Genomic DNA, 23,664 nt, shown 5'->3' on the forward strand with positions numbered 1-23,664 from the left:
ATCCTCTCTGCCATACGGCTCCATTATTCTGTCTAAGGACTTGCTTCTGAGCTGAGCCAAATCTGAGCCAACACATGATGTTCTTACAAAGCAATGGGCTGTAATGAATGCAGTCTGGCTGCGCCCTGGGCACAGAGATGGCTCTGCCTGGAGCGAAGTTTCCTAGTTGGATTAAAGAAAAAATTATCAAAGCACCACGTGTGTAGCATGCCATGGTGAACTCAGTTGTTCACGGTTGGGTTTTATGTGGAGGTTTTTGAGGGAAGGAGGAAAGGATAAGTGAAAGAGAATAGTAAGAGTAACGCGCTCAAGAGAGAATGCGGGCTTCTCCAAGGGTGGAGAGAGCTCTACACACATCCCAGCTCTAGACACAAAAGCATCTCAAGAGGGGAGATGCGGGCGACACACATGCTCGGCCGAGCACTGCATGTGCTCAGCCACGTGGGCACAAGCAGCACATGGGCTCAGTCAGCATATGTGCTGACGGTTGGGTTTTAGACATCATAGTGTTCTAGTATCCACGCCACCACCAGGGTCATCTTCCCTCTGCTAGTGTACCCAGGTCCTCTCCCACCCCCACCCGAACCCCTGCCCAGCCTGCCGACCTTTAAGTTTTGTTGTTGAAGTTTGGATCTCATTTTAATGTCGCCGTCCCTGTGGTTTGGATGTTCGGCTGGCCCACTCCTCTACACCACTGATGTGCTTGGATCCCCTTGCCCCCCCCCACTTCCTGAATATCTCTTCTTCCCCCCTCTACTTTCCTTCTCTGCCCTTCCCCTCCCTATACTCCTGGCCAAGGGTGATCTAGGCACCCCTCCTTTCAAATATCGCATTCTCCAATCCAGTTATTCTACACACCACATGTGAAATCACCCTGTGTTTGTCCTTCTAGCTTGCTTCATTTACATGATGTCTTCCGGTTTCCTCCACATTGCCGTGAGCTGCAGGATCCCATCATGCCTCACAGTGTGTAGCATGCCATGGTGTTTATCTGCCACGTCTTCATGCCCCACTGGCCTATCACTGGACATCCAGACTGAATCCGGGTCTTAGCTACCACATCATAGCTTGCACTAAGTGCAACAAATAACGGTGTGGAATGTCTGTTTGAATGAATGTACCCAGAAGTGGAATTGCTGGGCCATACTGCAGTGAATTCTTAGTTTACTTCAATATCTCCAGACTATTTTTCATAAAGGTCGAACCAGCTGACACTCCCACTAGCAGTGGATCAGTTTTCCTTTGCGCCATGCCCCAGACAACACAGATGGGTGAACTTCCTAGTTTTGGGGTCCCTCAGGAGGGAGCTTCATACCCACCAGATGTGAGAACAGGCCCACACACAGCAGAGGGCGCCCCAGGACAATGCAGAACCCCAGATCAATGTTGGGTCCATAGTACTCGGTACACTTCAGGTACTTAAACACAAAGGTGGATCTGACTCACCACCACTCTAAGAAAAACTTAAACATGACGGGGCGGGGGAGGTGAAAATGTTTGCTAGCTGAGAATAACAGCAGCCAACACTTTATCTCCTCTTGTGTGCCCTGCTCTCTGCTAAGGGTTTTGCCTTTATCATCTTGAAATCTTTATCAAGTTAGGGAGGGTCTTAAGATTGGCACTACCCTATGAGCAATGAGAGTGTGTGTAAATGAGCCAAGGGAATGTTGGGGAAGAAACAGGGCTTAAATCTACCCAAGGGAGCAGAGAGAGAGAATGTGATGTTGGCTATTTACGTGCTGCCTCTCACTCCTCTGTCAGCTGGTCGGGGGTGGACAGAATCCTGCTTGGAAGTTTCAGTGCCTTGTCTCAAGAAACATCTCATGGATGAAAGGACCAGTTTTGAAACTCAGGGATCTTGAATAGGAGTACATTAACCTGTGCTTTTTGGGCAGAGGGAACAGCAGGGCACATCAATGACAAGACAGAGAGGCTGGAGTGTCTGCAGTGTGGACCAAGGCATGCACCTCACTGCACACGCACATACACACACACACACACACACACACACACACGCATGCGTACACAGAGAGAGCAAGAGAGAGGAAGAGAGAGAGTGCACAAGAAAGGGGACAGATGGAGAGAGAAAGGGAGGGACAGAAGGAGAAAGATATAGGGGGATGTGGGAGAGGGAGGTTGTGGCAGGAGTGGTCCATGGGCACAGATCCAGGAGTAAACCCCAAGCACTGTCAGCCTGTCCTCTAGACAAACACATGGACGTGCAGGACCAGGAGTGACCCTGTTATGCTGGCCAGGAAGGGATACAGGGATGCATTTATTTTTTTCTTTTCTTTTTGTTTTGGGGGCCACGCCCAGCAGTGCCCAGGGGTTACTTCTGGCCTGGCACTCAGGAATCACTCCAGGCAGTACTCAGGGGACTCAGGGATGCTGGGGATTGAACCTGGGTCAGCCATGTGCAAGGCAAATGCCCTCCCCACTGTACTATGGCTCTGGCCCCTGCGTTTCTGACAATGGTCCTGGGCTGCCCCAACCAGGACTAGACCAGAAGCCAAGAAACAGTCTGTGTCTGGAAGAGAGATTATTAAGAGCCTCCTGTTTTTCACAGCTGGTACCTATTTACATTTCTTTCCAAGTAGATGAGGTGGTGAGTTACCAGGCGGGAGACATTTATTTCTGTCACAGGGACTCATGGGCAGTGCTTAGGAGCTGCTCTGAGGGACCCGAGGAGGGGGGGCTGCATGCTGGCGGGACTTGCATCTCCAGCATTTAAAGCCTACACCCCAGCTCTGTGCATTGTCTCTTGAGCCCCAGGAGATAGGTTTTAGGTTTTTTTTTTTCCATTATAACAACAAGGGGCTGGAGCAATAGCACAGCAGGTAGGGCGTTTGCCTTGCATGCGGCCGACCCGAGTTTGATTCCTCCATCCCTCTCAGAGAGCCCGGCAAGCTACCGGGAGTATCTTGCCCGCACGGCAGAGCCTGGCAAACTACCCGTGGAGTATTCAATATGCCAAAAAACAGTAACAACAAGTCTCAAAATGGAGACGTTACTGGTGCCTGCTTGAGCAAATCGATGAACAATGGGAGGACAGTGCTATAACAACAAGAATTGAGAGCGATGTGAGGATTTTTAGAAATGGTGCGTCAGAGTTTTCTTTCTACACTGCTGGGATGTGTTTCAATCAAAGCGGGTCAATGTTTTGGAGAACTCGGAAGAAGCTTGCTGCGTCCTCTTATATGAGTCGGTCAACCCCGTTTGATAGGAGTACCAGCAATGCTGGGACACATGCATGCACGCGTGCGGGTGCACCCCCACACACCCCCACACCCACACATCATCTCACACTCATACCCATCTTTCTTTCCCAGTCCTGAAGACTTCTCCCTTCTTTCACACCTGACTTCTTGGCCCAGGTAAAATGCATCTTCCACAAAGAGGTGTGAAGGGAAAATCAAGTAACACAACAACAGCAGAGTTGGCTGGTGTGGAAACGGAAACGCTCAAGAGAAGGCTCCCCAGCAAGGAACGGCCGGGGCTGGGAGCAGAAGCAACAGAGCTGGTGTAAGTACCACACGCCAAAGAGACCGGGGCCACCCAGGACCTGGGCACACTGTGGCAGGGCGGGCACAGGGCTCATCTGAGGATGACAAGGGCCATCCTGCATATGGGAAAGGCTCTCCTCCGGGCAATGGCTGCATGGCACTGACATGGACCTCCCAAGGGACAAGAGCAAGGACAGGGATGGGGACAGCATCAGAGACAGGTGTCTGTCTTCTTGTTCGCTCAGAAGGCACAGTCTGGAGGAGACCACTCTTTCCCTCCCAATCCTCAGAGAGGGCACAGGGCATGCAGGGACTGAAGGAAGTGTGGTGGGGGGGTGCATGGGGACGGCGGACAGGAACTACGGGCAGCTGACCAGAATCAGGCATGCAGGAAGCTCCGAAGAAGACAAAGGTGGATCCTATTCTTCCCTGAAAGCGCCTTTTAGGAGAGAGACGGCTAAAACAACTCTCTAGTTGTAGCTGACACACTAATTTAAGCCTGGGGAGGCTAAGTGACAGTGCGGATGTATGTGATTTACATTCTGTTCTGTGCCAGGGATTGACATTCTACCCACGCACACATTTACATATTCAGAAACGGTGGAGCACCAAAATATTCAAATGAAATCCACTCTGCGTTCCTGTAGAATGACGGGTAATTTATTCATATAACTGACAGTTAGGCAGTGCTCAAAATTCAGTTAAATAAGCCAGTGATTACACAAACATCTAATAATACTAAAATTGATAGTCAAGGTATAAAATACCATGGGTATGAAATGCCATGGTAAATACTATTCAACAGACGACAATCATAATTCCAAACGAAATCATGGTTTTTCAAATGGTTTCTTAGCAGTGGTGGCATGATCTGATTTTTCTCTCCTGGCCAAGCAATTTATTTCATCCACCAAGACAAGGGCTGTCTTTTCAAAACTTGGGGTGGATCATCAGAGCCCTTGCAACACATTTCCTTCCAAAGTGTTTTAAGAGTGTTGCCTCGACATTAAGAAACAAACAGGCAGCATTTCTAAGTTACTGGGATCAGAACAGCGCCTGTAGAAGCAGTAAGCCGGTGCAGACAGCAAAGATCTGGCACAGCCTCTGAAGTAGGCTTTCTTATTTCCTGAGGCTGCATCATAACACATGAGGCCTCCATGCCAGTGAAAGGATGGCGATAAACGAATTTGTTCTGGGGATAACTAGTGCACTGTTAGCAGCTAGGGGAAAGTTACAATTGAGTTGCGGTACAGTCAAACAAAAGCTGCGCTACCTACATTTGCATCTTGGAAGCCTCGTTGCATTTTTCCCAAAGCTCATCGAGGTTTGCAGGAATGGTTTGGCTTATCATGTGTCTGTCTGTAGTTTTTTGTTTTTTTTTTTTAAGTCTTATACTTTATTGGAATGAGGTCCGAGCAGGAGCCTGGCTTGCAAAGCTAGCTAGCAGCGGGAACCGTGTGGATAATATTAACAAATTAAAATGCTTTCACAGAACAAGATTAAGCTAAGTCTCTCACTTACAAAATACAGCTAGGAGAAATACAGTTGCATTTTCTTTTTTTTAAATGCTGAAGTATGAGGAGGGAGAAAAACAATCTTAAAAAAATAGAAAACTCTCTCCATACCTGGGGGCGGGTAGGTGGGGTCAAGGCAAGATGTAACACTGCATGGTGCCGCAGGGGGTGGGCTGTCTGGGCATCTGGCTATCAGGACGGAGAGAGGAACACAGGGGAAGGCATGCAGACGATCACTGTGTGCATTCAGTGAGGACTGGGACCTAGGCGGAGATCTAACACGACAGCGAGGCAGTGTTTGGGGATCCGTTCAAACCAGTGCAGGTGACTACATGTTGAGTAAACCTTCCGAGGCTGCAAAGTGCGGGCACAGTGCCATGTTGGGGTTCTGCAGTTGCTTCACGATCCTCTTGCGAAACTTCTCCCGCACACGGTTAAATTCCATGATGTCCAGTGGGTCCTCTTCAATCCAGAACTTATGAAACTCATGCATCAAATAGCCTGGAAGGGAAGAGGCATGGGAGGCATGAGGGCCCGGGAGGGAAAAAAAGTTCTCTGTCACACTGCCCCCAACTACAGAAAGAGACGTGAGACCCAAGGCAGCACCCAGGCAGCTCAGAGAAGGGACCCCGACACAGCAAACGCTCTTGGACTCCTGCATCAAAGTGTGCGGGTGAAGTTTTCTGCAAAATTTCTCAGGAGTTTTGGAACGCCTCCTTGAATTTTTCTGGACTCTGCTCCAGCTGGAAGAATTAATGCTGCCTTCTCTTGAAGACGAGTCACATCTGGGGCATATTCTGAAAGGGGGACAGGCGGCTTCAGCCTGCGCCTCGTAACTGAATTACCAGCATGGGCTGACTGTTGGAAACAACTCCAATTGGGGCCTGCTTTCCTTTTTTTTTTTTTTGGCGGGGGGTCGCACCTGGTGATACATAGGGGTTACTCCTGGATTTGCACTCAGGAATTACTCCTGGCTCCTGGCGGTGCTCAGGGTACCATATGGGATGCAGGAATCAAACCCCGGTCAGCCTCGTGTAAGGAAAACGCCCTACCCGCTGTACGATCGCTCCAGCCCCTGCTTTCTTTTGATATTTGACTTGCCTGCAGTTTAAAATTACCTCAGCAAATCAAATGTGTTCCGAAAAGCTATTATGGGACAATAAACATTATTAATCCACTCGAACAACACAGACTGGCCATTAAGTTACACGAAATTGTTCATGAGACTTCCTGGTTCTGTTTTTTTTTTTTCTTTTTGGGTCACATCCGGTGATGCACAGGGGTCACTCCTGGCTCATGCACTCAGGAATTACTCCTGGCGGTGTTCGGGGGACCATACGGGATGCTGGGAATCGAACCCGGGTCGGCCGCGTGCAAGGCAAATGCCCTACTGGCTGTGCTACTGCTTCAGCCCCTAGACTTCCTGGTTCTGAAACATAATTCCACACTCAAATACTTTCAAGTCTCAAGTCTCAAAGATGAGATCTGTGCATGTTCTATTTGGGGGTCCTTCACAGTAGTACTGAGTTCACCAAAGTTCCAGAGGGCATGTGGTACTGGGATCAAGCCAGGGTCCTCCACACACCAGGCGATGGAGCCCAGCTCTTGAAGCTCCCCAGCCCTACATGTGGTTGGGATTAGGAAAACTTAAGAAATAAATGTGAAGCATTTGATATGAGAACCTGTTCATTGTGTTCTGTTTTCCCCATATCTCTTTCATTCCATCTCATTTAGAACTGAAATCTGAGTTGTTGTTTTTTTTCAAGTCAGCCTACATATTTTTATGTAGCATAACTCCTGCAAGTTCAGGTCTTGCAGGATGTCAGAACATAAAAAAAGCCAAACATTACACCAATTGTTCTTTGTCTTAACACTAGAAGGAAGCAAAAAGAGCAGGTTCCGGAACAGGGCGCCTTGGGGGCCTGGCTTGACTCCTGGATGATAAAGCCCTTGGGATCTTTTTTCCTTCACCTCGATGAAGAGCCTGTTCTGAACGCTGATTTGGTTTCCCATCCGAGCCTGGAGCATTTTTACTGTTGCCTGCACACCTCATGTGTTGCTTGACTGTGCTCATTCAGCAGACAGCTGAAATGCATGGAATTGAAATAACTTAACAGAGGAAAAAGAACCGGATCTTCTTGAGGGCAGAACAATGAATCCAGGGCACAGTTTGCTTCCTTGAAAGCCAAGTCCCTTAGCCCTGTCACAGGGGAACTGCTGTTTCCAAAAATCAGTCAAGGAATAATCCTTAGAGGCCAGAGAGATGTAGTGGGTAGGGTGCTTGCGCACAGCTTACCTGGCTTTGATCCCCAGCATCCCATATGCTCCTGAGCCCACCAGGAGTGATCCCCAGGCACAGAGCTAGGAGTAAGCCCCAAGCAACCACAGGGTGTGCCCACTCCCCAGAAGATAAAGAATCCCTAAGGGGGAGGAGAGTTCAATGGGCTAAGTACAGGCTTTGCATGTGGGAGGTCTGGGTTCAGTTTCTGGCACTGTACTGTCTCTTGAGCACGGATCCACGAAGCTCCTTTGAACACTATTGGGTATGGCCCCCAAACCAAAATTAGGAACAAGATCTTTGCTTGTTGGTCAGTATTTTTGACTAAATAAAAAGCTAAGAGTGATAGTACAGTGAGTAGGACATTTGCTTGCATGTGGCCAACCCAGGTCAATTTTCTGGCATCTCTGAGCCCACCAGGCATGGTCCCTGAGTGTAGAGCCAAAAGAAATCCCTGAAACCACTGGGTGTGATCCAAAAATAAAAAGAAAACTTAGTGAACATAATTTGGGGTCATGTAGGCTGTCTTCAGAAGGCCATGTACATCCTTACTGCCATGACATTCTGCATCAGAGCTGGAAAGACACAGGTGGTGGCTTTAAGTCTGAGCAGCAGCTAATACTCTGGACTTTAGGCAAGAAAAATCCTTGGTTCCTGAAAACATCAGGATGGGCTGTCTTCCCCTCTGGAAAAGCCCATGTTCTCTCTTGACCATCTCTCTCTCTTCTCCACCCTCTCACTTTCTCTTTCCACTCACATCTCTCTAAATTTCTTTAAATTAACACCCAGCGATACACAGGGGTTACTCCTGGTTTTGCACTCAGGAGTTGCTCCTGGCAGTGCTCAGGGGACCATATGGGATGCTGGAAATCAAACCCAGGTCAACCTCGTGCAAGGCAGACTTTTGAATGAAGAAATAACAGCAACAATGGAAAAAAAAACCAGAAGCAAAGAACGAAGCTCAAAGGCCTGTACACAGCTGGCGTGGGAAGGTGTGGCCCCCACCGGCCCTTACAGTTGCCTAGGAGGCCTGTGGTAACGGGGAGGGGGCGGGAAACTCACAGAACGTTTGCTGGAAGTGAGGCAGTGTCGGGGCTTCTGGAGCGATGTTGTAGAAATGGGTTTTCAGAGCTCCGCTGAGCAGGAGGTTATAGGCCAGGTCAGTGATATTGATACCCACAATGGCAAATGAGTATCTGTGGAGAGTAAACCACAAAACTGACTGTGTAGCACATATGGGAAACAGGCATTCCCCTCCCCCAAATAATAATAATCGGATTTTGTTGCTATTAAACTGTGGCAAGTTTCCCTAGCAAAACAAAGAATTCTGTAATCTATCAGAAAAATTCAGTTATGTGCATCAAGAGAATTGAGAGTTCATAGAGTGATCAAGTGGTAATTTTATTTCCAGGTATGAGAGGAAAAAAACTATAAACTAACATAGCTTATATACAATGTTCATTGTAGCATTATTTATAATGGTTAAAAACATGGAAATGATTTTAAAAGCCTTTTGGAAGGTAGTCAATTAAATTACAATTATATCAAATAATATTTGAAAATTAAAAAGACCTATATTTCTAAAGACAAGCAGGATTGGAAATATTATGTATAGAATAAGAAAATGATAGAGATTCTTAGGAAAAAGTACCAAATACAATTCTAAACTATGATTTCTGAAAGTTATTTCCATAGTTAGAATTCTCTACACCTCTTTGGTCAAAGGAGTATTCAATCATCATACAAATGCATACAAAAACTCAACCCTTTAGGGCCTAGAGCAAGTAGGGTGCATGCCTTGCATGCAACCGACCCAACTTTGACCCCCAGCATCACATATAGTGCCCCCCCATCCCATCAGGAGTAATTCCTGAGTGCAGAGCCAGGCCCTGAGCATTGCCAGGTGTGGCCGCAGAACAAAAACCCTGAATCCTTTCAAAGACCCAACAGGATAACACACTTCTGTCAGGACAAGCGCCTGGGAATCCCTGCCCTTCCCACAGTGCTCGGGTTCAGTGTAATCTGTGCAATCCCACACTTACCCGATTGCTTTATCCATCCTTTTCTTCTCCCATTCTGCTTTGCTGAATTTGCTGCATAAATGAATGAATCTGATTTAATTTCTAATTGGTACTTAGGCTTCTTTATGTTTATTTTAAAACTGTCAACTAGACGCAGAGAAGATTGTAAGGCAAAGACTACTCAACTGAAATGTTATCAATTAAAAAACCCAAATATAAAATATTTGGAGTCTAGAAATAAAATGATATAGGGCCAGGCTACTTACTGCCTTTGACTTGTACTAAGGCAGCGGGAGGTAGCCCTAAAGGCCAAACATTTATGAAATTCTTTTATCAGACAAAAAGTTTTTTTTTTTTTTAAATCCTACCCCACCTCCACTTTGGACTCCCCACTGAATTTTATCTCATTTCATCACAGGGTATTTATCCTACTCCGCCTTATTTGTAGGTCTGGCATACAGGAGATGCCAAATAAATGTCTCAATGACAAAAAAAAAAAAAAGGAAAAAGACTGGATTAGAGAAATAAAGGGAGTGAAGGGGGGCGATCGGAAAGGAGAGGGGTTTATAAACAGCTCTCAGAAGCGCTAACAAGCATTTCCTCTGGCCAAGCAAAATCAGCTGAACCAGAGCATTTCCATTTCGATCTGTTTTAAATTTGAGGTACTGAATAAGACAATCTGAGGAAAAGGGTTCTCTCATAGGAACGTTCTGGAAATACCACGGCACATCCTCTTTCCCTACCCTCCAGCCTGTCCCCTCCATTCCCAGGCCACGCTGCCAGAATCTTCAAGCAGAAACCAACTACCTCTATTCTTTGTTTCTTATGTAACCTTCATTCGGTGTTTGACACTAAAAAATGTGACTAGCATTCAAAATTAAAAAATTTAGAACTAGGGCTATCTTTAGCTTTAGCTTCCTACTAAGCGAATTCCTTAGAAACACACTGCAAATAATACATTAGAAACACGCAGAGAACACAGAGCACAAGACCACAAAACCAGGATGCAAAATTTGTATTTAATTCTAGGTATCTTCTGCCTTGCAGGTGACTAGCTAGGATGCAAAAGAACTGCCCTCACTCCCATGAATGATGGCACCTTTTAAAAAGTATAACCACCGACTCACCAATCAGCTGACCAGCCAAAGAGGCAGCCAGAGATTTTTTACCTTAAAAGACTTCAAACTTGGGGCTGGAGTGATAGCACAGCGGGTAGGGCGTTTGCCTTGCACGTGGCCGACCCGGGTTCAAATCCCAGTATCCCATATGGTCCCCTGAGCACCGCCAGGAGTAATTCCTGAGTGCAGAGCCAGGAGCAGCCCCTGTGCATCACCAGGTGTGACCCCCCCCAAAAAATAAGAAAAGTAAAAAAAAAGTCAGCTAGCCTCTCTTAAAAAAAAAAAGACTTCAAACTAAAAAAAAGACTAGGTGTGATTTTAAAAAACTTCATGTAAACTGATTTATGAATACCTCTTCTCAACAAAAATTTCATAAACATATAGTATCTCTATATTGCCCAATTAAATCTCTCTCTGCTTTAGAGATATTTAAAAAATGCCAAACCACCTCCATGCATTTGCTTATTTATATATAGGATAGTCTGGTACAAACAGAACAAATATCTCTCTTAAGAAACACACACACACACACAACCCAACACACCCCTTCATACACACAACAGAAAAATTGTCAAAATTCTTCTTTTTAAACTTGAATCATTTTTGCCCCTCAAGTTACTTGGGGCTCAGTAACAGATGTCCAGGGAACTGTGGGCGTGGAATATAGCAGAAAGGCAGAGAAAAAGAGCTTTTTATAATGGTGCTGCCTTGTCTCACTGAACATCCAAAATACTAAGGGCAAAAATTACAGAACCTGTGCTTATGTCATAATCAATACATCAATGAGGATGCTGATTCACATTCTGATTTATATTCAGTGACATTTATCCTCAAGTTTTGAAATGATCAGTCCTTGTACTGTATCCAATCAGCATACTGTAGCTTGAGGGACCAAGGAATGTAACTATCTACCTGCTATTTCCACAGACACTCACATCTCTTCTTACATACACACCCTCAAAAATCTACACACCCTCAAAAAAACCGTGGCTGATAAGGAGATAAAACTATGGCTCAGAGACAAAAGTAATCCCCCTTGAACGGTAAATCAAAAAAACAGTTTAAGCTTCTGGTGGCATCCCAAGGCACATTTGGGGTTCTCTCTGCCTGGCATCTCCTAGAAGGGCTTCCGGAGGCACCTAGCACCCACCAGTTTTCATGAGATGGGGGTTAGCTGGGCTTTGACCATGAAATAGATCACACAAGAAAAAAGTGATGTTAGTGGTTTCAAATGAAAGGTAAAGAAAATAAAATTTTAACCTTACAAGAGATTGCAAATATAAATTTTGGACCTGTGGTATTGGTAAAATGTAACCGAATAAGGCTCTTCACAGTAATAGTAAGACTGGAAGAGGGTCCCCAAGTCAGCCTGATTCTAAAATGGAAAACAGTCGGATCAAGTTTTGGATTTAGCCAACATGCAGACTAACCAGGAACTACACAGTAACTGTGATGGGAAATAGTAAACCTGGAATCTCTAGTGGCAGACACACAGAGCATGGATGCAGGACATGGGCGGGCAAGTTGGGCTTTCAGGGGGAAGTCGGAAAGAGCTTCTCCAGTCAGAGGTGGCCCCAGCTCCCAAAGGCTCGCAGACATTTATGCCAGGTTGGTATAATCTGATTTTTCCACTCCAAAAGTGGAAAAATTAACTGTATTTGATTAAAAAGTTTGGAAATGACTGCTTTATGAAAGATTTTTCATGAACTGACATTTCCTTAAAATTCTTACCCATATTATCCAAAAATAAATAAAAGCAACAAAACACAAACGCAAAGAAAAAATACCTTATTTCCTCTTTAGTGATATCTCTTCATGTAACCATTTAAGGAAAAAAATTAAGAAAGGCAAATGAAAATGCATATAATATAGGATGGAGATTAACATCAACAACAGCAACACAACTTAGTAACACAAACGTTCTCAGTTGGTCCCTGATTGGCAGATTTCACCTCTCCCCTCTACTTTCCTTCATGCTTCCTGAATCGTATCTTCTAGATTTTACTAAATTCTGCTTAGAATCGTCTAGATTCTGCTCTCTCCCTCTTGCACATACCCTCCTTAGCCTTCCCAATACCAGGGAGGTTATCAGTCTCTTTTGTACATCCCTATATCCCAGCTGAACGCTGCCTCTACCCCTGAGTGCTGAGTAAAGACAGGAAGTCTGACCCATCCCACTGAAGGACTAGTCTGTAAGTGTCTTTTCCCATCCATCCATCCATCCAGCCAGCCAGCCATCCATCCAGCCATCCATCATCCCTCCATCCCTCCCTCCATCCATCCATCCATCCATCCATCCATCCATCCATCCATCCATCCATGCATCCATCCATCCATCCATTCCTGTGTGGGAGCCATACTGGCAGGGCCACCAGGACACAGGTGGAGGGAGCTGTGGAGCCAATGATCAAACCCAGATCCTTGTTGAAGATAAAGTTCATTCTCCCTCATCAGTGCTCAGGGGTCGCTCCCATATGGAGCCATATGGGGGTGGGCAGGGTGCCAGGACCTCCCTCTTGGGCTCTGTCCACTGAGTTGCCACCCCGGGCCCTAATATGTGCTCTGTTCTCAACAATTACCTGCATTTGGGGTGAAGAGAGTCAGAGAGGACTTGCTGGGCAGCTGCTGTGTCCCTTTCTGCAAAGTACCTGTATGAGAGGAAAGAACACAGTGATGGGTGCCTGCCACCCAGCAAGGCACTGAGATGCTGAGACGCATATGCCAGAAAGTGTCCCGTTACCATCCTCCAGAGAACAAGCAGCTTTTCATTACAGAATTGTGCAATACAGAGATGATAAAAGAGTTGTGAAAACCACATTTATTTAGGAATGTGGCCAGCAGGTCTGAAAATGGAATGAATTGTGACAGTCTCCAGAGTGTCAAGGATATTCTTGTTAAGAGGGTCATAGAGGAGGGCCAGAGGGTGGCTCATGAAGGGCCAAAGCCAGGATAAAATGGGGGCTCCAAAGGGGGAAGAGAGGAGCAAGTGGCGGTGAGTGGGGGGGGGGGCGGAGGGAGGACGCCTGACATGGGCAATTCTTCCCTGAGAGCAGTCGTGATATATCTGAAATCTGGACAAAATAAAAAGTATTTTTGTGGGGCTTACAGGTATTTTAAAATTAAATTTTATTATTTTTTCTGTCACTTTTTATGCTTTTTAAAAGCCTGTGTTTTTAAAGAGATTGTTTCCTCCTTATTTACATATCTTAAGAACTTTCTTTGAAAAGTTGCAAAGTCTTGTGTTACTACTCAGCTGTGTCTTATGGGTGAGATGGATATTTACTTTTGTCTAGATAGAGGCCAGTAGTCTCAGTTGTCCTCACTCCACGGCAATCTCTTTGTAAGCAACACCACCCTTGTCATTACACCTAATTTTTTTGTCTTTGTTTTGGGGCAACATCTAGCAGTGCTCACTTGTTACTCTGGACTCTGCTCAGGGCTCGCTCCTGGATGTATTTTGGGTGGGGGGGGATCACATATGGTTTTGGGATTGATTTTTTATTTTAAATTTTATTTTATTTTTATAAAGTAGTTCACAATATTTGATTGCATTTAATATTTGAACGCCAATTCCACTACCATTACACCTTCCCACCACCACCACCACCACCACATATTTTGGATGTTTCCACCCTGAACCCCAACCCATGCCCCAAAGCAGAACCAAAATAATTTATCTTGTATTTTTTGTTATGAATAAACTGCTGAAAATGCTCCAAAAAACTTTCCTTAGAGGAGAGTTTCTCACTAAGATTCTCACACAATCTTAGTGTGAAGATTGTTGTATTCACCCAGGGGGGCCATTAAGCCCCTCTATGAGATTACTAATATGTTGTTAAAGGTTGAGTCTTGTGTGCTAATATATATATATATATATATATATATATATATATATATATATATATATATATATATATATGGATATATGGGCTGGAGTGATAGCACCGTGGTTGAGCGTTCGCCTTTCACATGGCCGACCCGAGTTCAATTCCTCCGCCCCTCTCGGAGAGCCCGGCAAGCTACCGAGAGTATCGAGCCCGCGCGGCAGAGCCTGGCAAGCTACCTGTGCGTATTGGATATGCCAAAAACAGTAACAATAAGTCTCTCAATGAGAGATGTTACTGGTGCCCGCTTGAACAAATCGATGAGCAATGGGATGACAGTTGCAGTTATATATATATATGTATATATATATGTACACACATATATGTAAAAATATATTTCCCTCTAAGATTTGTTGCCTTCTACTTTAAAACTCATCAAATGTGGTGTGCTACTCTTGGAGTACGAGTGGTGGGAGGTATGAGATGTCATACTTGGACTAGGTTGGACAGGAATAGGTTCACTCATGGGTGAGGTCTGGCCCCAGCATGTGGAGAGCGACTATGAGCATGGTAGTGGCTGAGTTCTGGAGGATTTTAGCTGTCGGGGCAGGGTCCCTGGGGGCGGAGAGGGGCCTCACTCGTCCCCCTCCAGCGTGCTCCAAATGAAACAGCCTAGCGTGAGTCCAGTGGCATGGCTATGGCGAGCTGTGTTATGCTCTCTTCTGAGAGAGAAGGACAACCTGGTTTTGAGATTTAAACCAGGATTATCCACAGGCAAGGCAAGTCCCTTACCTCCAAACTGTCTCTCCATACCTTTTATGAGTTCATACTGTACAATAATGTGGTATCTGAAACATTCATTGGAAAGATGGAAAAATGACAGTGGAAGTGATTGCGAAGTTTTCTGAATTACAAGAATAAGGAAAACAGATGCCATCACAAGGGACTGAGTGAGATGCTAAGAAGAGACAGCTCTCCTCACCAATACAACAGCACCAAAGGGCATGACAGCTGGCTAAGAAAATGATTTGCTTAGAAAATAATGACAGCAACAATTCAAATTTAAGCATAAAAAATGAGCACAATACGTGGATCATAATACCATCACAGGCAATTGAATGATATTCAAAACAGCGATGCATCCAAGAAGGTCTTATAACCTCCAACAAAGAGATCAGCAAACTAACGCCCCACCAGCACTAAAATCTGGTAACTTACTTAGTAGAGCATCTGTTCTGCCTTTATTTTATTTTATTTTTTGCTTTTTGGGTCATACCTGGCGATGCACAGGGGTTACTCCTGGCTCTGCACTCAGGAATTACCCCTGGTGGTGCTCAGGGGACCATATGGGATGCTGGGAATCGAACCCGGGTTGGCTGCATGTAAGGCAAACGCCCTACCCGCTGTGCTATCACTCCAGCCCCTCTGCCTTTATTTTAAAGAAACCAAATAACTGTAGTTAGCAACAGAATTCCGGACAATTGTGGAAGAAAAACAGAACTGGGAGAACAGTTCTACACAGTTAACTGCACAGTTAACTAAGTTCCCTGAGCTCAAAGGAATGATAAAATGCAGGGTGGAGAAACCCCACTGCTCAGAGGGACCCAGCAGTCTCTCAGAGACCTAGGAGAGGTCTTCTATGAGGTTGTCAACAGGACCTCGTCAAGGCTTCCCGATACTTCCCATTTGGGGTACACTTGGGGGTGGTACAAATACCAACACAAATCCAGATGCAGGAGCTGTTACTGAACAACAGACCTGAAATCTTGTCCCAGTTGATGATGGGGGAGGGAGCAGGAGAAGAGGGCGGTCATTCTATTGAAAAGGATGAGGGACACAGCAGTGGATTGCAGTGTGCTGACCTTGTATGGGCTGGATTAGAACACACTGGCACTGAAAAGACGTTTGGGGAAGAACTGGGATGTTTTAGGATTGTGCAGGGAAAAGTGAGGGTGCAAGACTTCCCTCTGGCGTACTTCTACCCCCAACAAGATTGCCAGAGCGTGTTAATTATGGGAGCTTTGTGTTTAACAGGAGAGTTTCTTTACAATCTAAGTTTTTGTATATGCTTAAAGTTTTTATATTAAAGAACTAACAATAATATGGTCTTTTTCTACTGCAATGGCAAAACCGAATTATTCGTTCTAAAATCCACTTTGCAGAAGCCTCCAGAAAAATATTCAAATTTCCTGAGAAGTAAGTAACTTGGGTTCATAACATTTTCAGAGCTATTGTTACTTTCCTTTTATTTTGGCAGCCTTCATGGATCTTTAAAAAGAAATCTCTTATGTCAATACCAAACCATTCTTCATTTTACTTACTGCAAATTGTATAGTCCCAGAAGGCCCATTCCTCGAAAATCTGTTTTAGGATCATCACCTTGAAAGCCAATTTCACACCATTGCTTAGAAACCCTAGATTCCAGTGGTGTATTAGGCTTCAAAAGCGTCCATAACTGGGGACAAGAGAAAAAATTAGTCTGTTGACAGACAGACAGACAGACACACACACACACACACACACACACACACACGTCCTTTGCAAAACGTTAATGACTCCATCAAAAAACTCCTGGAAATTATAAACCTAGATAATAAAATAGCAGGCTATAAAATCAATGCACATATTTCACATATATTTCATATAAATATCTGTTTATGTGCAAACTGATGCATGTAAGTATCTAGGGAGGTAACCTAATCAAGGAGGCAAAAGATCAATTTAATTAAAAAGGTGTTAATTTACCTCTGGAAATGAATTATAATTCAGTTCTGATGGTGCTCAGGGCCATATGTGATGCTGGGGATCGAATCCAGGATAGTTGTGTGCAAGGCAAGTACCTTTCCCATGCAATATTTCCTCTGGCCCCAGATATAGTTCAACTTTTAAATGGCTTATCCCACTAGATACAGATTTTAAAGTTCAACAACAGCAACAAATATATATGGGAATTGTCACATAGCTAGCAGATATAAAATATAAGACTAACAAGAATATTAACCCAAAGAATTGTGATTCATAAAATGTTATTTTAGGCATGAAACCCAAATAAGAGAATAAGAGAATATTCAAATAAGAGAAGAGAGGAGGAGGCTTTAGTAGAATTGTCTATTTGAATAACTCACGTGGACAGAGCTACTTGAACACAGAGTGATGTTTTAAGTTTGTTTAGATGGTCACCCAGGCAGACTTTATATTTTATCCCATAAACAGTAAGTATAAGCGGTGGCACTAATTGTCTATTTTATAAATCAAACAACAAATTATATGATGATAGACACCCAGTGCCAGTATCCAAACTCTCCAGGCCCGTGGGTCAGCCTCCTGCTAATTCTCTCTCCTCTCTTCTCTTTCGCTCAGCTCTTATTTCCCACCTTAGGCCATTTTATTGAATTCCACTACATCGATCAGAAAATAGGGGGAAAGGGCAGAAAAGGGCAAGCAAACCCCAGTCAGCAGGTTAGATCAGAACAAGGAGGAGGGAAAGAGAAGAAAACTAGAGTGAAGAATGAAGTCTTTTTTTTTAACTTTTAATGATTCATATTGACTCAAGCACTAATTAGTAGAGATGCATGACTCACCAACTTAAGTACTCCTATACACCAAAACACACCCTCCCTCTCGCAAAAACACACAGAACACATTAAAAAAATTACAGCTCCTATTGACACTCTTCCATACAAATAAGTGAAGGTGGCTAAATAAAGGTTTTCTTCCAGCTTTTGTTACTTTTATTGTCTTTCTGAGTTCTAAGAAAGGACAAGGAAGCAATCTATCGTAAGTAACACCTCATTTTAGAATTTATAAAAGCATTTCAGTTGTATGATTCTAGAGGTTGATCTCAATTTTCTAACCCGAGCATCACTATTCTGAGGTCACCGTTCCAAACATACCCTCGCAGCATATAAGGTCTTTAAGGTTTTTCTCTGAAAGCCAGAGGAGTATTTATAACTGCATGTTATTCTTCCCAAGCATTTTTAACATACCAGACATAAACCTTTCCTTCCTCCTCTAATACTCTCCAAGTTACATGAATAAATAATCAGCATTAAGATCTTGCGTAATTTCCCAAGAGGGCTATTGCTGAAGCAGCAACCAACTTCATCTTCTTTGATGTCTATCGAAAGGCATAAATGGAAATCCCAGGTCACTCTTTGACGGATGCTGTATCTCTTATTGGCTTTCAACACAGTTAAACAATCTAAACCTGAACCAAATGTGAGAGTGCACAGAAATCCCCTAGGAGACTACTCCAGCTTATGGAAGAAAATTGGAATTACATCCAACTTCTCAAATGAAATTTCTCGAGGAATTTCCAGCTCCAGCATCAGGGATTTCCTGAAGGGCCACGTGTAAAAAGAATCCCCCTTTTTTTATTTAAGTGAACTGTCCCAGCCAGTTTGAGGGCTTCGTGTCTCATTTCTCTCTGCCCCCATCATGCCCAGCTATGCACTACCTGGCACACAGCAGGTGCTGACCCAAGCGACGGCCACCCCATGCTTCAGGACTCACTTTCAGAAGCATTTCTTCATGCTGCGGATTTTCAGAGTCGTAGGGTTCTCTGCGCAGTTTTTCTACTTCTGCAATAAGGTTTCTGTAACCAACAATTTGCAGAAGGCAGGCTTGAAGGGAGATGCCCAACCTAAGGCACAGGAAAAAAAACAACACATGAGGGAAAGCCAACACGCCCTTTGAGTTTGTTCACGTGAAACAGGCCCGGGAGCTTGTTCGCAGGACATGCCCCTGAGGACATCAGGGGGTGTATCGGTTCACAAAAAGCTCACTTCTGACAGCTGTGGAACTTGGATAGATTCTCCCCATTCTGGGCTTTCCTTAAGCTGGGTTGCAACAACAGGGCTTAGCAACCAAGAGCATGCTTTATGCAGGTGACTTGAAGGCAAGAGGGCAAGAGGTAGAATAGAGAAGTCAGAATATGTTCTTGGGGATCAGCTGACCTTAGCCATGGGTATATCAGAAATGCTTCAAGGCGCTTGCCCATTTCCTCCCCCCCCCCCCTTTACTGTCAAATAGAAGTGCTTTCTTCCGGGTTCTCTCCAGTTTCTCACTCAGGGTGTGGGGGGTGCGGGGAGATGTTTCACTAACTTGCTCAGTCTCTGAGCTGACACTTTGAGTCTTGGTCCCCTTAAACCAGCCACCCAACAGAGAGCAATTTGGCTTGAGGAACTCATAAAGCACTGCCTTAGTTTACGAGCAAAAGGCTCTCTCTTCTGCCTACCACAGAAGGGGTTCAATCCTACGTGTTAACTAAGCAGGCAGCTGTTTAAGGCGTTATCACCGAGACTGCTTGTCCTTTTTTGTTTTCTTATGAGTGTCCCAAGCTATACTCAGGCGTATTCGATATGCCAAAAACAGTAACAACAAGTCTTACAATGGAGACATTACTGGTGCCCGCTCGAGCAAATCAATGAACAACAGGACGACAGTGCTACAGTGCTATTATAAAATCTAAACTAATCTCTAAACATGATTATAACTCATCTAAGCACTGGTCTTTAATTTTTAATTCAATTTAATTGAAAATGATCTGCCTTCTTATCTTCCCAGAGGAATAAAATATGTCAGCTAGTTTTAAAAAGACACTGCACAAAATAAACAGCCTTTGATGGCTGAATAAGGACAAGGTCAGGGGCTGGAGCGATGGCACAGCGGGTAGGGCGTTTCCCAACATCCCGTATGGTCCCCTGACACCACCAGGAGTGATTCCTGAGCACAGAGCCAAGAGTAACCCCTGTGCATCGCCGAGTGTGACCCAAAAAGCAAAAAAAAAAAAAAAAAAAAAAAAAAAAAGAGGTCAATCAAGAGCTGGAGTAGTGGGGCTGGAGAGATAGCACAGTGAGTAGGGTGCTTTCCTTGCACTTGGCCAAACTGGGTTCTACTCCCAGCATCTCATATGGCCCCCCGAGCAGCAGCAGGACTAATTCCTGAGTGCATGAGCCAGGAGTAACCCCTGTGCATTGCCGGAGTGACCCAAAAAGAAAAAAAATAAAGAAGAAAAAAGAGCTGGAGTAGCTAATACTGTGCGACAGAGACAGGATGGAAATGGAGTTTTGAACTGAGCTATTACTTAGAATCCAGGTAGGTCTGTGCAAAACACACTGGACATTTTCTCAATGGCTGCATTTAAGAGCCTTTCTCGGGGATAACATCTTAACATCCATGTCTGCACGTCTCAAAGGCATTTGACTGCCACTTACCTAAATCACTTCTAAATATATCTGCATGCAGAATTTATTCTATGATATCCTTTGTCCCAGATTTTACTGAGAAATTCCAGTACCTGATGGGAACAATAAAGCTCCTTTTTAAATGTCACGCTGCCAAAGGCATCTTAATACTTTCAGTGTGAGTAGACTAAATTACCAAGTTCTAAAGTCTTCGTATGCAAACCCATCTCTCTCTCCCCCACATCTGTTCGCTTGACGAGAAGGTAGGGGCTGGCTCCCAGTTCACCAGCCTGTCACGGCCTGAAGGAGCACTCTCAGGGAGCAGATCAGCTTAGGAGCTTTTACAATGAGTGCTCTGACCGTGAGTGTAGAGCATGGGTGCCCCGTGAGCCGTGGCTGCCGAGTGGGTGACCCCTACTTCACCTTCTGGTAGCAAGAGCTGCCAGCAAAAATTCTCCATGTATTTTAGGCGCTTGAGCATAGCCCCTAACAGGGCTACGAAGTGGCTGCTATGCTCACACCTGAGAAATGCACCTGTATTGTGTCACTGCCTGAAAGTGAAGACACCAGCCTTGGTTATGGGGGGCAGGGGGAGGAGAGTGAGCGCATGCATGACAGTGCACAGCAGAATGGGAAGGATGAAGGGAGTAGGCACGGAGCCGGCCCACACGTGCTCTGTGTCTACAGTGGAATGCACGGGTTCTTACTGCGGGTTTATGTCAGGGTTGATTTTTTTCAGTTCCATGATGTCTTCTATAGTCTTCTCGATAGCATCCGGGTGAACACTCACTGCGGTCTGCAACAACTGGGAGACACATTTCCATCAATTCTGCTGCCAGCCTTGGTGGCAGCCTAGGCCGAGCTTTTTATTTATTTTTAATATTTGAATATCTTAGTTATTTTTTTAATTGAATCACTTTTAGTGCATAGTTACAGAGTTCATGATTGGGTGTCAGTCATATAATGTGCCAACACAGGCCTAATCTTTTATTTTATTTTATTTTATTTTTGGCTCTTTGAGTCACACCCAGAGAATGCACAGAGGTTACCCCTGGCTCTTCACTCAGGAATTACTCCTGGCAGTGCTCGGGTGACCCTCAGGGATGCTGGAGATCAAACCCAGGTTGGCCTCGATCAAGGCAAACTCCCTACCTGCTGTTTGAGGGGCTGCAAGAATCTGTTTATAGGAGGCTTGTGCAGCTACTGAACTAATCTAAACTCAAAGCAAAATTTGGTTTAGTATTTAAATTCTATAGCACATTGGGTAGGGCATTTGCCTTGCATGCGGCTGACCTGGTTCAATTCCTCCGTCCCTCCTGGAGAGCCCAGCAAGCTACCGAGAGGATCCCGCCCACATGGCAGAGCCTGGCAAGCTACCTGTGGCGTATTCGATATGCCAAAAATAGTAACAACAAGTCTCACAATGGAGACATTACTAGTGCCAGCTCGAGCAAATTGATGAACAACGGGACGACAGTGCTCCAGTGCTATTTAAATTCTATTAAATCTGACATTTTTCACAAGAGAGGCAGTGCAATTTTTCTGATTAAGGCAATTAACATATGAAGTTTTAGAAAGTCCATTTTCATCGTGTCAGGCTGCTTATAAAGAAATTCTGTTTTCTTTTTTTCCCTTTTGGATTTTGGGTCATACCGAGTGGTGCTTTGAGGACCCCGTGATGGATTGAAACCAGGGCTGCCACATGCAAAGCAAGCACACACGTCCTTTGGACTATCTATCAGCCTGACCATCTCTCTTTTTTTAATTCAACATACATATATCCCATTTTACTGGCCATTGTGTTTATGATTTAGTGAAATCTGTTGAGGTACAGTTTTGAGGGTATTGAAATTAATGCAAAATTAAAAATATTTGGGAAAACCAACTATTTCTCTGTGCATGTTTAACTGTGTGCCCTAAAAACTAGCATAATGGAGCCAGAGCAATCATACAGCAGGGAGGGAATTTGTCTTGTACGTAGCTGGCCTGGGTTCAATCTCTGGCTTCCCATATGGTCCCCTGAGCACTAACCTGAGTAATCTCTGCGTGCAGAGCCAGGAGTAAGCCCTGAGCACTGCTGGGTAGCACTGTAGCACTGTCTTCCTGTTGTTCATCAATTTGCTCAAGCAGGCACCAGTAATGTCTCTATTGTGAGACTTGTTGTTACTGTTTTTGGCATATTGAATACTCAATGGCTAGCTTGCCAGGCTCTGCCAAGCGGGTGAGATACTCTCGGTAGCTTGCTGGGCTCTCCAAGAGGGGCGGAGGAATCGAACCTGGGTCGGCCTAATGCAAGGCAAATGCCCCAATTTGCCTAATGCAAGGTAAATGTGACTATTGACAAAATACCAGAGTTAATACTGCTCTTTTTGTCGGTTTTTTTTTTGGGGGGTCACACCCAGCAGCTCTCAGGGCTGACTCCTGGCTCTGTGGATAGAGATCACTCCTGGCGGGTTCAGGGGACCATCTGAGGTGGTGAGGATAAAACCCTGTCAGCTCCATGCAACGCAAGTGCGTTACCCAATGTACTAGTACTATCTCTCTGGCCCCAACTTTTTTCTTATTTTTAAGAAATATTTAATTTTTTGATTTGGCAAGAGATAAGAAGATCAGGTCAACAATAAAATAATAACTGCTTCTAAGTCTGCCTAAAATTCCCCGTATAATGGCCGTTCCATCGTCAAAAGTATTATTGGTTGTCTTCTCCATTTGCATTACTTTTCATAGGCAATGGTACATTTTGCAACTCAAATTTGTTAATGTTCTATAATGGAGCAAAGCCTCCATGTGAAAAGTTTCTGGAAAGCAAAGAAATGATTTACTTACCTTACTTTTTGAATCCCTCAGTGATGTTTCTGTGAAAAACATCACACACACAAAAATGTCATTTTCAAATTATACCTTACGAATGCTTTTCAATTGCTCTACTCAAGGACAGCACAGTTTCCTCACACCCACCCAGCCTCCCCACCTGCCTCTTGCTTATTTCTATGTTTCGCACTCACCGATTTTCATGGTTCTAGAAGCTCCTGGCTTGGTACTGTAACAGATTCGCTGAAGTTCACATCTCCCAGTCAGCTTCCTCATCACAAATTTCAGGCAGCGCCACAAACATTTACAATAAAAGTACAGGCACACCTGGATCAGCATTCTGTGGAGAGTAAAAGACAGCACCCTTCCAATGGAATTCTGGCAGGGAGCAGAAGGCAGCCACCACCAGC

At 44.6% G+C, this 23,664-nt stretch overlaps 1 protein-coding gene across 2 annotated transcripts in view; it reads right to left on the reverse strand.

The window, feature by feature from the left end:
- Window positions 1–4,141: 4,141 nt before the first annotated feature.
- The window catches only part of ELMOD1 (ELMO domain containing 1), a 55,848-nt gene continuing 36,325 nt past the window's right edge, over window positions 4,142–23,664 (reverse strand). The window contains exons 3-12 of one of the 2 annotated variants that reach the window (XM_055130128.1): window positions 23,449–23,594; window positions 23,270–23,298; window positions 21,151–21,248; window positions 18,771–18,900; window positions 16,580–16,713; window positions 13,014–13,082; window positions 12,222–12,245; window positions 9,338–9,388; window positions 8,358–8,491; window positions 4,142–5,518 (exon numbers count right to left, since the gene is read on the reverse strand). In XM_055130128.1, coding sequence (XP_054986103.1) covers window positions 5,346–5,518; window positions 8,358–8,491; window positions 9,338–9,388; window positions 12,222–12,245; window positions 13,014–13,082; window positions 16,580–16,713; window positions 18,771–18,900; window positions 21,151–21,248; window positions 23,270–23,298; window positions 23,449–23,594 — 988 coding nt within the window. In that variant the 3' untranslated portion in view covers window positions 4,142–5,345. The remainder of the gene's footprint in view (window positions 5,519–8,357; window positions 8,492–9,337; window positions 9,389–12,221; window positions 12,246–13,013; window positions 13,083–16,579; window positions 16,714–18,770; window positions 18,901–21,150; window positions 21,249–23,269; window positions 23,299–23,448; window positions 23,595–23,664) is intronic. The other variant, XM_004604793.2, reaches the window with a different exon arrangement.

The sequence above is a fragment of the Sorex araneus genome, chromosome 3 (assembly GCF_027595985.1).
Source record: "Sorex araneus isolate mSorAra2 chromosome 3, mSorAra2.pri, whole genome shotgun sequence".
In the NCBI taxonomy this organism is placed as follows: domain Eukaryota; kingdom Metazoa; phylum Chordata; class Mammalia; order Eulipotyphla; family Soricidae; genus Sorex; species Sorex araneus.